Consider the following 11512-nt stretch of genomic DNA (forward strand, 5'->3'; position numbering starts at 1 on the left):
AGAGATTGTTAGGGAGGTGGGCATAGCTGTGAACGGTGCCCTGGCGCCAGCTGAGATCTCGTGGAGGTTGCTGCGTGGTAAGAGAGACAAATCCCTCTTCTTGGTTTCAGGCGAGAAACTGTCGGCTTCACATCTGCTGGAGCGCCAGAAAGTGTTCAACAGGAACCTGGTTAACGTCGTCAAAGAGCATCACAAGGTGAGTGTTCCTGCCCTGTTGAACACTCTTATCCTCACAACAACCCTGTGAGGCAGGAGAGGCCAAGAGTGTGTGACTGACACCAAGTCACCCAGCAAGCTTCCACGGCACGAGTGGGAATTCGAACTCGGGGATTCCAACCTGGGAAGGTGTCTTTCCTTGCTGAAGACCTCCCTTAGACCAAGGGCTCCCTGGAAAGCATACTAGTAATCGGCTGCCACCACTCAGGGACCTCCTGAGAACATCTAGACTTAACCCGCTGAGCTAGTAAAGATTGGTGATAGCCAGTGTTCCCTCTAAGCTGAGTTAGTGTGAGCTAGCTCACAGAGTTTTTAGCCTCCAGCTCACACATTTTTGCCTCCGCTCAGGAAGGAGGGCTCCAGAGCAGACTAATCTATGCAGCAGCCAAATCGCTCGCTCACAACTTTAATGCCAGGAGCTCACCAAGTAGGATTTTTGCTGACAAGACTCCACAGCTTAGAGGGAGCATTGGTGACGGCCCTTATTGGTGCTGCAGGTCAGGGAGGACCGGGGGCGGTCGGTCGGTCAAGGAACAGGCGGGGCCCTTGCGCTGACGCCCTCCCTCTCCCTGCAGGCTTTCCTGGCGTCCCTCAACCCTCCCATGGCGATTCCAGATGACAAGCTGGCCCGATGGCACCCTCGGTTCAAGGTGGACGAAGTGCCCGATATTGTGCCGGCGGAGCTCCCTCGGGCCCCCCAGGTGGATAAGCTCACCACGGCCCAGGAGGTGCTGGCGAAGGCGCGCACCATGCTGACCCCGAAGGTGAGGGTGTTCGGCTTTGGCTGCCAGATGCGCAGATGCTCTCTTTCTTGCAGTCTCCAGCCTCCCTACCGCCAAACCCTTCTTGATTCCGGCTGCAGAGGAAGAGCTGGCTGGGTGGGTGGCTTCATTCCGGCTGCAGAGGAAGAGCTGGCTGGCTGGCTGGCGGCCGCAGGGCTGACTCAGCTCCTCTTGAGGGAAACAGTCTTTGGGGTGTCTGTGCTGGAAACATGGAACTAAGGGGGATGGTGTGTAATTTGGCAGTCTGCCCTGCTGCTCCAGTTGCCTCTCGGAGATGAGCAGCCACCATAGTGCTGCGCCCTGGAGGGAGAGGCCGTGCAGCGCTACGGTGGCTGCGTGACTCTCCCTTCTGGATGCTGAAGGAGGGGTGTGTGATAAGCATGCAAATCCTCTCTGCTCCTACTGACTGGTTGCTGGACCATTCTTCTGCAGATGGAGAAGGCCTTGGCCAATCTGGCCCTGAGGACAGCCGAAGCCAGCCCCTCTGTGCCAGAGCCTCCCAGGTCCGCCCCGCCTTCTCCAGCCCCCACCCCCAGCAGCCTGAAAGGGGTGTCGCAGTCCCTGTTGGAGCGGGTGAGTGCCTTGCCCTTGCCTAAAGGGGGCAGCAGGGGAGTGGTGTTGGGGGGGGGGTTTTCCAGTGCCATCAGTCTGGCTCTGTAAATGGGGGAAGAAGAGATTGGATTTATACCCCGCCCTTCACTACCCAAAGGAGTTTCAGAGCAGCTTACAAACTCCTTTCCCTTCCCCTCCCCACCACAGACACCCTGTGAGGGAGGTGGGGCTGAGAGAGCTCTGACAGAAACTGCTCTTTTTCAAGAACGGCTCTTATCAGAACTACTGCTTGCCCAAGGTCACCCAGCAGCTGCGAGTGGAGGAGTGGGGAATCAAACCCGGTTCTCCCAGATTAGAGTCCTCGCACTTAACCACGACACCAAACTGGCAGTGTTTCCTCTAAGCTGACTTAGTGTGGGCTAGCTCACAGTTTTTTAGTCTCCGGCTCACCCATTTTTGTCTTGGCTCAGGAAGGAGGGCTCCAGAGCAAACTAATTTATGCAGTGGCCAAATCGCTCGCTCACAACTTTTAATGCCAGTTGATTGCTCACGAATTAGAATTGTTGCTCGCCAGACTCCACCGCTTAGAAGGGAGCCTTGGAGAGGGGTGCGATGGTCTTTGGCTATCCCAAGAAGATGGAGCTCCCCTAGAGCCCTTGGGGGGGGGGGCCCTTCTGAAAGCAGAAGCCAGCCATTGCAGAGAAACGTCCTCCGCACCGCACTGATGACGCTGGCCTCCCCTGTGGCTTGTGGGCATTCTCTTGGCAAAGAAGGGCCCTTGAAAGTTCCGAGGCGCCCCAGGAGAAACGGGGCAGAAACACCACCTGCGGGGATGTTTGCCCCCTCCTGGAGCGTGGGAGGAGACTGGGAGTTGGCCGGCCCCCTCACGCTGCCTCCCCGCCGGGCCCTCCCCAGGTCAGAGCCAAGGAAGCGCAGAAGCTGCAGGCCCTGATGACGCGGGACCCTCTGCAAGAGCGGCGGCTTGAGAGGCTGGCCCGCCTGCCCGAGATGGCGCGGATCCTGCGCAACGTGTTTGTGGCCGAGAAGAAGCAGGCTCTCACCATGGAGGTAGCCTGCCAGCGGATGACCGAGAGCTACCGGGGCCTCCTGATGCCTGGTAAGGGGGAGGGACCTGGGGGGGGGGAGAAAAGGGTGCTGCTCTTATCCGACAGAATGCCTGCCCAGAAAGGGGAGCTGCGTCTGCTCTGATAACAGCCACTTGCTGTGGGTGTGGAGCCCACATTCTTGCAGCTCTTCCTAAGAGTTGCTCCACCCCGTTCTTCTCTTTTCCGTCTTTCTCTCTGCAACAACCCACTGTGCTCCTCTAGCACCTGAATTTTCCTGAGTGGGATGCTGTTAAAGACGCCCCCCCCTCTTGCCAAGGCGTGGGGTTCACTGGTGTCTTGCCTTAGCCGAGCTGAAATGGTTGCTCTTGGGTTGGGTGACGCGGCAGGCCCCGCTCAAGTGGGAATCTTTGTCCTCGCAGGAGAGATGGAAAAACACCTCCGCCTCTTCTCGGAGCTGCTGCCGGACTGGGTGAGCGTCCTCCCCGTTCGGACTGAGACCTACGTCAAGCTGGACAAAAGTCGAGACCTCAACGTCATCACGGAGCGCCTGACTGCCCGGGTCAAGGAAGAGAAGCAGCCGTGACCCCCGTGCTGCTGACCAGAGATGCTCACAGGGACACCGGGAATTCTGCCTGGGCAAGGACTTCTACAGAGGAGTCCCAGGCAGTGGCCTCTGTTTCGCTTGGTCATATCCACCTCCCCTGCAGAAGATGCTGCTGCAAGAGTTTTAGCCTCCCCCCATATTACTCCTGTGTGCCAAGTTTCAAAGCCAGGGAAGGCACTCAGTGGATTTGCTTGCTTCCGCATGGCCTTGACCACTGGAGGAGGCAGCCTTTCCCCTAAACTATAAAAAGGACGGCTTGCAGTAGCTGCCAAACTTCACTCCCTTGCAAGCTTGGAGTAAGACTAGAGAATCGTCCTCATGATGCAATGGTTTCCATTGACCAAGCCCGAGGAGATGGCTGGGCTCCTCTTTCCACTGGGGGAACCTAGAAACAGTTTGTTTTTAAAATGTTTGCTACTTAAGAGTAAAAAGTTCCCTTCCCCCCCAACTGTTTCGGCTTTTTGGAACTAAAACTTTACAAACTTTAGTATTAAACTTTACAAACTTTAACCGGGTAGCAGGAGCTAAAAGAGCCCCCCCCCCCCTTGGGACAGCCCTACTAGGCGAGTTCTTATTTCTCTCTGCTGGGGGCAAGACATCTTAGTCAACCTGCACAAGAATAGCAAGCAGGACAACGTACGTTGCGACTTCCAGCAGCAGCTAGTTTAAATCCTCCTGAAAGTCACGGGTGCCTCTCTAGCTATTGCTGGAGTCAGCGCTTGCATACAAGGCTTTTGAAGTGGGTGGGTGGGGGGATATTCTTTCTGAATGGCCAAAAGCTCAAATTCACCCTGCTCTCTCTGATAGATTAGTTAATTTATTTATCACATTTAGACCCCACCCTCCCTGCCGAAGGAGGCTCAGGGCGGCTTGCAAAGAATTAAAACTATCATAAAACCTTCTAAAAACAATCCAATACAGGGAAGAAGAAGAGGAGACTGGATTTCTGCCCTTCACTACCCAAAGGTGTCTCAGAGCGGCTTACAAACCCCCTTCCCCTCCCCACAACAGACACCCTGGGAGGGAGGTGGGGCTGAGAGAGCGCTTGATGGAAACTGCTCTTTTTCAAGAACAGCTCTTATCAGAGCTACGGTTTGCCCAAGGTCATCCAGCAAGTGCAAGGGGAGGAGTGGGGAATCAAACCCAGTTCTCCCAGATTGCAGTCCGCGCACTTAACCACGACACCAAACGGAGAAGTTGGGATGATGTTTCAGCATCTACCAGAATTTAAAATAATCAGAGCACGAGATATTCTGTGTATTTTTTAAAACTAAAGAATAAGTAGCTGAATGTCTCTGCCTTTCGAAGGGGGGAGCGGAAGTGCATGAAGGCCAAGGCCCCCTCCATTCATCCGCACAGCACCCGTCGCTTTAAGCTGCTGCCAGAGTTAACGTGTAGACACATCACAGCGGGAAGCTCTTTCTCAAAGTGGGGACTTGCCCCCAGGAAGCAAAAAAGAAAGCCAGCCAGGTGCTTCAAAAGTCTGCTCGATGTATTCTATCTGCAGGGGGGGAAGCAGCACATACACATTTATCAGTACGATGAAACATTCTCTTCCTTTTGGTGTAGCCTTTGGGCTGGCAGTAAAAAAAAACCCTGGCCAGTCTGTGGTGGCCCCTGGATGCCTCTCGGGTAGATGGAAAATATCCGTGTAAAAGGAAGTCATTTAGTCTTCTGCTGAGGTGTGTCTGCAGCAGCTCTGCAGGGTCCAGTGCAAATGGAGATGGGAACGGTGATGTGTGAATTAAGCCTGCGGGATTAAAAAATGGCACTGCGGATACTAAAGGGGGAACGGGGCTGTCCTGTTTCGAAGATGGCTCCCTTTCCCCCCAGCTCTGAGACACTGCAGCCAATAGTGGCCTCCGCCCCTTTCCCTGCAAGGGCCGTGGGTGTGATCTGCCAGTACCCACTTCTAGCCACAGCCCTCAAGCCAATTTATGAAATCAGATGTCTCTGTTTACCTCTCAGAGGGCCGCTGATGGTGTCCAGGGGAGGAATCCCCACCTTGGGACACTGTAATTAAGGCAACGGCTTAAGTTGCAAAATAGGGGGGGGGGGCTGTCTGTGAGCAGGGCACCAAATCAAAGCAGACTTTTTGTCTTAGAAGAGAAGAAGAAGAGATTGGATTTATGCCCCGCCCTTCACTACCCAAAGGTGTCTCAGAGCGGCTTACAAACTCCTTTCCCTTCCCCTCCCCACAACAGACACCCTGTGAGGCAGGTGGGGCTGAGAGAGCTCTGACACAAACTGCTCTTTTCCAAGGGCAGCTGTGACTGACCCAAGGTCACATCAGCAGGTGCAAGTGGAGGAGTGGGGAATCAAACCCGGTTCTCCCAGATTAGAGTCCGCGCACTTAACCTCTACACCAAACTGGCTCTCACCAGTCTCAGTCTAAGGTCTAAACTGCAAGACAGGCTGATGGACCTCCCAGATTCTCTGGTCCGCCCCAACAAAAAGGGGCAGCTCGGAATTCTAGGTTTGCTTTGGTCCCAGAAAGAACTTGGGTGCTGCTGGGCCCAGCTACCGTCAGAGCCAATAAATCTCAGCACAGCCAGATGGAGGCTCGCTTGCCTGCGTATTGGCATACACAACGCCATGCAGAGCCGGAAAGATGCTTGAAGACAGGGCAAGAGAGTCTCCCAAAACCTTGCCGGCAGCTGCAGCGCTGAGGGGGCTCCTCAGTCGTACTGCAGCACTGAATACAGCGGGAAGGGCTTGAGCAGGTCGGCCCCCTTGAGAAACTTTAACTCTATGAGCACCACGCAGTCCAGGATCTCGGCCTTCAGCTTGGACATCAGTTCACAGGCCGCTCGCATAGTTCCTGGGCAAGAGAAGAGAGAGCGGGGTCGGGCAGCTGCAGCACCGGAAAAACCATTCCTGGCAGGCTGCTGCTGTTGCTGATGAGCCCCATGTATCGGCCATGCAGAATTAGGTGTTATGAGAACATACTTTTTTTTTTAAATTTAGATCTGTCATCTAGACCACATAAAGAAAGTCATGTTGGTGGAAGTCATGTTGGATGCAGCAAAAACTGCGATTGCATCATACTGGAAGAAGAATAAAGCACCCAGTATTGAGGTGTGGTTTAAGAAATTATGGAGCCATTACTTAATGGATGCGGTCACAAATTAAATTTCCTGTCTCAGACACAGCTTAGAGGGAGCATTGCCTGAAGGGATGACTACCGCCAAGAAGCCGAAGGGAGGGGCCGTTTCTTGAGCTGTGCGGGGTGTTTGCAGCTTGTTTGCTCCTTGGGAGGATTCCGCCCCCTGCTGCCCCCTGCTGCCCCCACACCTGCAGCCTTGTCACCACAAAAGCCTGGAAATGGTTGACAGAAATCAAAGAAAGCCGAACCTCTCAAGAGCAAGATACGGACACAGAGTCATAAAAGCACCAGACGGGCACAGCCGGCTGGCCATCCTCACACAACTTGAATGCCAGTAGGTCACAAAGTAGAATTTTTGCTCACAAGACTCCACAGCTTAGAGGGAACATTGCCCGAAGGGATGACTACCACCAAGAAGCCGAAGGAAGGGGCCGTTTCTTGAGCTGTGCGGGCTGTTTGCAGCTTGTTTGCTCCTTGGGGGGATTCCGCCCCCTGCTGCCCCCACACCTGCAGCCTTGTCACCACAAAAGCCTGGAAATGGTTGACAGAAATCAAAGAAAGCCGAACCTCTCAAGAGCAAGATACGGACACAGAGTCATAAAAGCACCAGACGGGCACAGCCGGCTGGCCATCCTCACCTCCTGTGGCCAGCAAGTCGTCGATTAAGATCACTTTCTGGCCCGGCTCCACGGTGTCGCTCTGAACTTCGAGCTCTGCCTGCAGGGCGGCAAAGAAGACTTGCTTAATGGTGCTCCTCAAGCAGCTAGGTCCCAGCCCTGCCGCAAGCCGGCTCAGCAAACCCATTACCTGGCCATATTCGAGAGTGTAGGAGACGGACTCTGTACGGCCCGGGAGCTTCCCCTTCTTACGGATCATCACAAACCCGACTCCCAGTCGCTGAGCCAGGACGGGTCCAAAGAGGAAGCCTCGCGAATCCAGGCCTGCAAGAAGGGGAAGCAGAGTTAAGAAGGGGCCGCGTACATGGCTGGCTCTCTCCGCTAACTGGTGGGGAGCCTTGGTCACCAGGGGTGGGGGGTGCTCCCCCAGATGACAGGAAAACCCCTCCTGGTGGAGAACTCCCATGTCAGGGAGAAGGTCAAGTCGTGCAACACCCACAGCCAGATCTGACACCATGTCTGTGGTTCGCAGCGCTGTTCAGGACTGACACAAAGCAGTGCAAATGCCGTTTCCTTGAGCCTCAAGTGAACACTGGCAAAACTACTCTATGTGCACCTGCTGCAGCAGAGCATAAACGGGGCCCTCTGTCATCTGTGATGCACAAATCTGTCCCCCGTGTGACCCCCTGGCCGGACTGGAATCACACCGAGTCCAACGAGTTAGCGGAGTACCTGTTTATTGCAATTAAAACAGGAGATACAGGGCTGAGGGTCTTATACCCCAAGTGACATCACATGTGATTTACACATTCAAGAATCTCTAATTGGTACCAAGCAGTTGACATCATGGAAGCATCATTTGACTCTAAACTTTACTACTGGTCTTTCCTGGTCATGTATGTCAGTGATTGTATTTGCTTATCTGGTCTTCAGAACCACATTAAGCTGAATTCTTGGCAGGTTTCCTGGTACCAGATTTTCTGTCCAAGCACTTAACCAGGACACCAAACTGGCTCAGTGTTTTCAATAAGTAAAAACAACGTACAGGATTTGGGGTTCTGCTACATTCTTGGCAGGTTTCCTGGTACCAGATTTTCTGTCCAACGAAAGAACTAATTGTTTTGGGAACACTCATCTCACAACCTTCGCTGTTGGCGTCCTCGCAACTTACACATTCCATCCTATTGCATCCTAACTGCATCTACAAAGGCTTCGAATCTCCGTTCCCTCCCCACAACAGACACTCTGTGAGGTAGGTGGGGCTGAGAGAACTCTGACAGAAACTGCTCATCACGGTTGTTTACTTCTTTCCAAACGTCCATCCCGTGATCTCTCTCTTTGTTTTGCACCATCTTGTCAGAACTATGGCTTGCCCAAGGTCATCCAGCAGGTGCAAGCGGAGGAGTGGGGAATCAAACCCGGTTCTCCCAGATTAGAGTCCGCGCACTTAACCACGACCCAAAACTGTCTCAATGTTTTCAAGGTACAGGATTTGGGGTTCTGCTGCCATCGACTGCTGCTGTTGCAAATGGCCACTGTGCTTATTTTGATGACCTCTGAATCTTTTGCAGTAATATCCCGTGCTGGATTTTGTGCATCCCATTCACATTTCCTCCACAGCCACACACCCATACCTGCCAGCTGAGAACCCATCTCTCTTGTCTGATGAGCTAGGTCCTGCTGTCCAAAACTCTCTGCCTCCCCCCCCCCATAGGTGGTTTACAGATGTAGCACAAGGGAAAAATGAATGAGATTTCTGACATCTCCTTTTACATATATTGACAGCTGTCACTGTGCCTTCATAAGAGTTTAATCATAGTATATTCAGATTTTGGTATTTCGCCCAAATGGAAGAAACCTATAGTGGAACGTATGTATTTTATAATTGTATTTTTCTGTATAAGAGGTTATATTAAGCAAGAAGAGTGCCTCTGAACATGCACAGAGGGGCTGCAACCTGCTCCTGCCCACTGGGATCAGGGCCTGTATGTAAGGTTGCAGGATTCCCAGGCCGGCTGGAGAGCCTGTGAAAAGTACTGAGTTCGGACATGTGACATAGTGATCAGCTCATAGTTTATTAGGTAAAGGTTCCCTTGCTTGAAAGCCAGTCAAATCTGACTCTAGGGTTGCGGTACTCATCTCCGTTTCTAAGCCGAAGAGAGCCAGCGCTGTCCGAAGACTTTTCCGTGGCTATGTGGCCGGCATGACTACACAACAAGGTGCACGGAACGCCGTTACCTTCCCACCTAAGTGGTACCTATTTATCTACTTGCAATTCCTTGCTTTCGAACTGCTAGGTTGGCAGGAGCTGGAACTAGAGACGGGAGCTCCCTCCGTCTTGTGGCACACTCGGGTCTCGAACTGAACTACCGACCTTCCACAGCCTGCAGTTCAGCGTCTTAACCACTTGAGCCACCGCAGCTCCTTATAGTTTATTAACGCACTGGAAATTAGAAGACGAACTAGCCAGTCGGTGACCAGCTTTTTATCCGTGCACACACACACTCCAAACACACCTCCACTCCCCGTGATAGGCTCTATTTACACTATCTAGTCCCCACAGGTACATACCAGGATCCGCGCGAGCCCATTGGTCCGCGTTAGGATCCTACCAGTCTACTGTTCCTAGACCGGAAGGTCTGTTTGACCGCATGGCCAGGTTAACGCTGGCGAGGCTCTCTTAATACATAACAGCCTGTCTGCTTTGTAGAAATTCAGTCCCAGCCATGAGACCACAAGGAACGTCAAGTATGTATCCCAGCAAGGCTAATGTGCAGATGCCCACTGTTTTATGGGTTTGTGCCAACATTTCCGGAAATCTGAAAAAAAAAACCCTCACCTGCAATGAAATCCACTCGGCGGTGCTTGTCCTTCACATGAGCTTCCAGGAGATCGATGGCCGCCCTGAAGGCCTCTGGGTCCTTCAGCAGTGGGGTGATATCTCTGGATGAGAGAGAGAGAGAGGCCCCCCGTGGTGGGTGGGAGTTCTTGAGTCCTGCAGGCAGAGGAGCGCTTCTTTTCACACCTGCTGCAATGTCCTGTTGCTCTGCGGGAGAACTGCAGCAAGGTTCGATCTGCACACAGGGCAAATCCCGCAGAGAATCACCCCGGCGAAAGCCACATTTGTGGAGCAGAACCGCACCCACGCTCCCCACCTCTGGCTCCTGTCCTTCCCTGTAGTTATGGGGAGTGTGCATATCCCCCTGATCTTACAACAGCTCTGCGAGGTAGGCTAGGTTACGTAGTCATGACTAGTGTTCCCTCTAAGCTGAGTTAGTGTGAGCTAGCTCACTCACAGGGTTTTTTAGCCTCCGGCTCACACCTTTTTGTCTTCGCTCAGGAAGGAGGGCTCCAGAGCAAACTGATTGATGCAGCAGCCAAATCGCTCACTCACAGCTTTAATGCCAGTAGCTCACAAAGTAGGATTTTTGCTCACAAGACTTCACAGCTTAGAGGGAGCATTATCACCAGTGTTCCCTCTAAGCTGAGTGAGTGTGAGCTAGCTCACAGTTTTTTGGCCTTCAGCTCACACATTTTGGTCTTAGCTCAGGAAGGAGGGCTCCAGAGCGAACTAATTGATGCAGGCGCCAAATGGCTCGCTCACGACTTTAATGCCAGTGGCTCACAAAGTAGGAGTCTTGCTCACAGGCAATGTTCCCTCTAAGCTGAGTTAGTGTGAGCTAGCTCACATATTTTTAGCCTCCGGCTCACACATTTTTGTCTTCGCTCAGGAAGGAGGGCTCCAGAGCAAACTAATTGATGCAGCAGCCAAATCTCTCGCTCACAACTTGAATGCCAGTAGCTCACAAAGTAGAATTTTTGCTCACAGGACTCCACAGCTTAGAGGGAGCTTTGGTTGCCAGCGTTTGCAGGTTTCCACGGGAGGTCAAAGAAAGGAATGCCGGACTGCCCATCCCGAGAAGAGCTGCTCAGGGTAATGGCGGAGAGCACCGGGTCGAAAGTCCTGGGTTCAAAGCTCACGTCCCTCCCCTGCTTCCTAGATGCTCCACCGGGCCCTTCCCAGCCCCTGTTCCGGACCACGGGGGAAAGACGGCTGGCTTGGTCTCCCTTGCAGGGCTCCTGCTAAGGCTGGAGGACGCGGGACGCTCCATGGTGGGTTTTGCACGAGTCGAGGAGCCTCGTGCAGCCTCACTCGGGGCCAGGAGAAAAAGAGCGCGGGGCCCGGACGGAGCCCGCGGGGAGCGCCAAGCCAACACGCAAGGAGAACCGCCCCGCCGCTGCTCTCTCTCCTCCTGGGACGGCCAACCTTCGGCCCCACGACGGGCGCGCCCAGGGAACGTGCCATGAAGAGCCCCTCTGAGCATGCACAGAGGGCACCCGCCCCAACTAGCCCCGCTCACCGGAACAGGACCCCCCGCGCGGGGAAGTCCGGGAAGTCCCGCACGCGCTCCCGCACCAGCCGCAACTGCTCCGCGCTCATCGTTCCGGCAGCGCCCCGCTCCTGGCGCAGCACGCATGTGCGGGGCTTCGGTGCAGCCCATCGAGGCGGAAGGAGCGGGGGGGGGAGGCAAGAAGGCCGGGAAGGAACCATTCATCAGCTGCGGGGG

At 53.9% G+C, this 11512-nt stretch overlaps 2 protein-coding genes across 2 annotated transcripts in view; one reads left to right on the forward strand and one right to left on the reverse strand.

Moving 5' to 3' along the window:
- The window catches only part of CDT1 (chromatin licensing and DNA replication factor 1), a 10260-nt gene extending 6789 nt beyond the window's left edge, over window positions 1–3471 (forward strand). Inside the window, exons 7-11 of the mRNA XM_015417363.1 lie at window positions 13–196; window positions 792–980; window positions 1431–1571; window positions 2466–2667; window positions 3037–3471. Of these exons, the coding sequence (XP_015272849.1) occupies window positions 13–196; window positions 792–980; window positions 1431–1571; window positions 2466–2667; window positions 3037–3200 (880 nt within the window). The 3' untranslated portion in view covers window positions 3201–3471. The remainder of the gene's footprint in view (window positions 1–12; window positions 197–791; window positions 981–1430; window positions 1572–2465; window positions 2668–3036) is intronic.
- Window positions 3472–5539: 2068 nt separating this feature from the next.
- APRT (adenine phosphoribosyltransferase) lies at window positions 5540–11429 on the reverse strand. The gene is made up of 5 exons (XM_015417365.1): window positions 11306–11429; window positions 9784–9887; window positions 7135–7268; window positions 6966–7044; window positions 5540–6042 (listed from the first exon to the last, which is right to left on the reverse strand). The coding sequence occupies exons 1-5, from the start codon at window positions 11383–11385 to the stop codon at window positions 5900–5902; spliced, it is 540 nt and encodes a 179-aa protein (XP_015272851.1). The 5' UTR covers window positions 11386–11429; the 3' UTR covers window positions 5540–5899.
- Between the last annotated feature and the right edge of the window lie 83 nt (window positions 11430–11512).

Source organism: Gekko japonicus, unplaced genomic scaffold (genome assembly GCF_001447785.1).
Source record: "Gekko japonicus isolate JY-2015 unplaced genomic scaffold, Gekko_japonicus_V1.1 scaffold2300, whole genome shotgun sequence".
Classification (NCBI taxonomy): Eukaryota; Metazoa; Chordata; class Lepidosauria; order Squamata; family Gekkonidae; genus Gekko; species Gekko japonicus.

Bases quoted from the DNA above. Each gene is read 5' to 3' on its own strand.
- APRT (XM_015417365.1), bottom strand. From the start codon at position 11,385: ATGAGCGCGGAGCAGTTGCGGCTGGTGCGGGAGCGCGTGCGGGACTTC. The intron at 9,888-11,305 runs GTGAGCGGGGCT...TCTCTCATCCAG, and splicing joins GCGCGGGGGGTCCTGTTCCG to AGATATCACCCCACTGCTGA. The intron at 6,043-6,965 runs GTGAGGATGGCC...TCTCTTGCCCAG, and splicing joins CGACTTGCTGGCCACAGGAG to GAACTATGCGAGCGGCCTGT.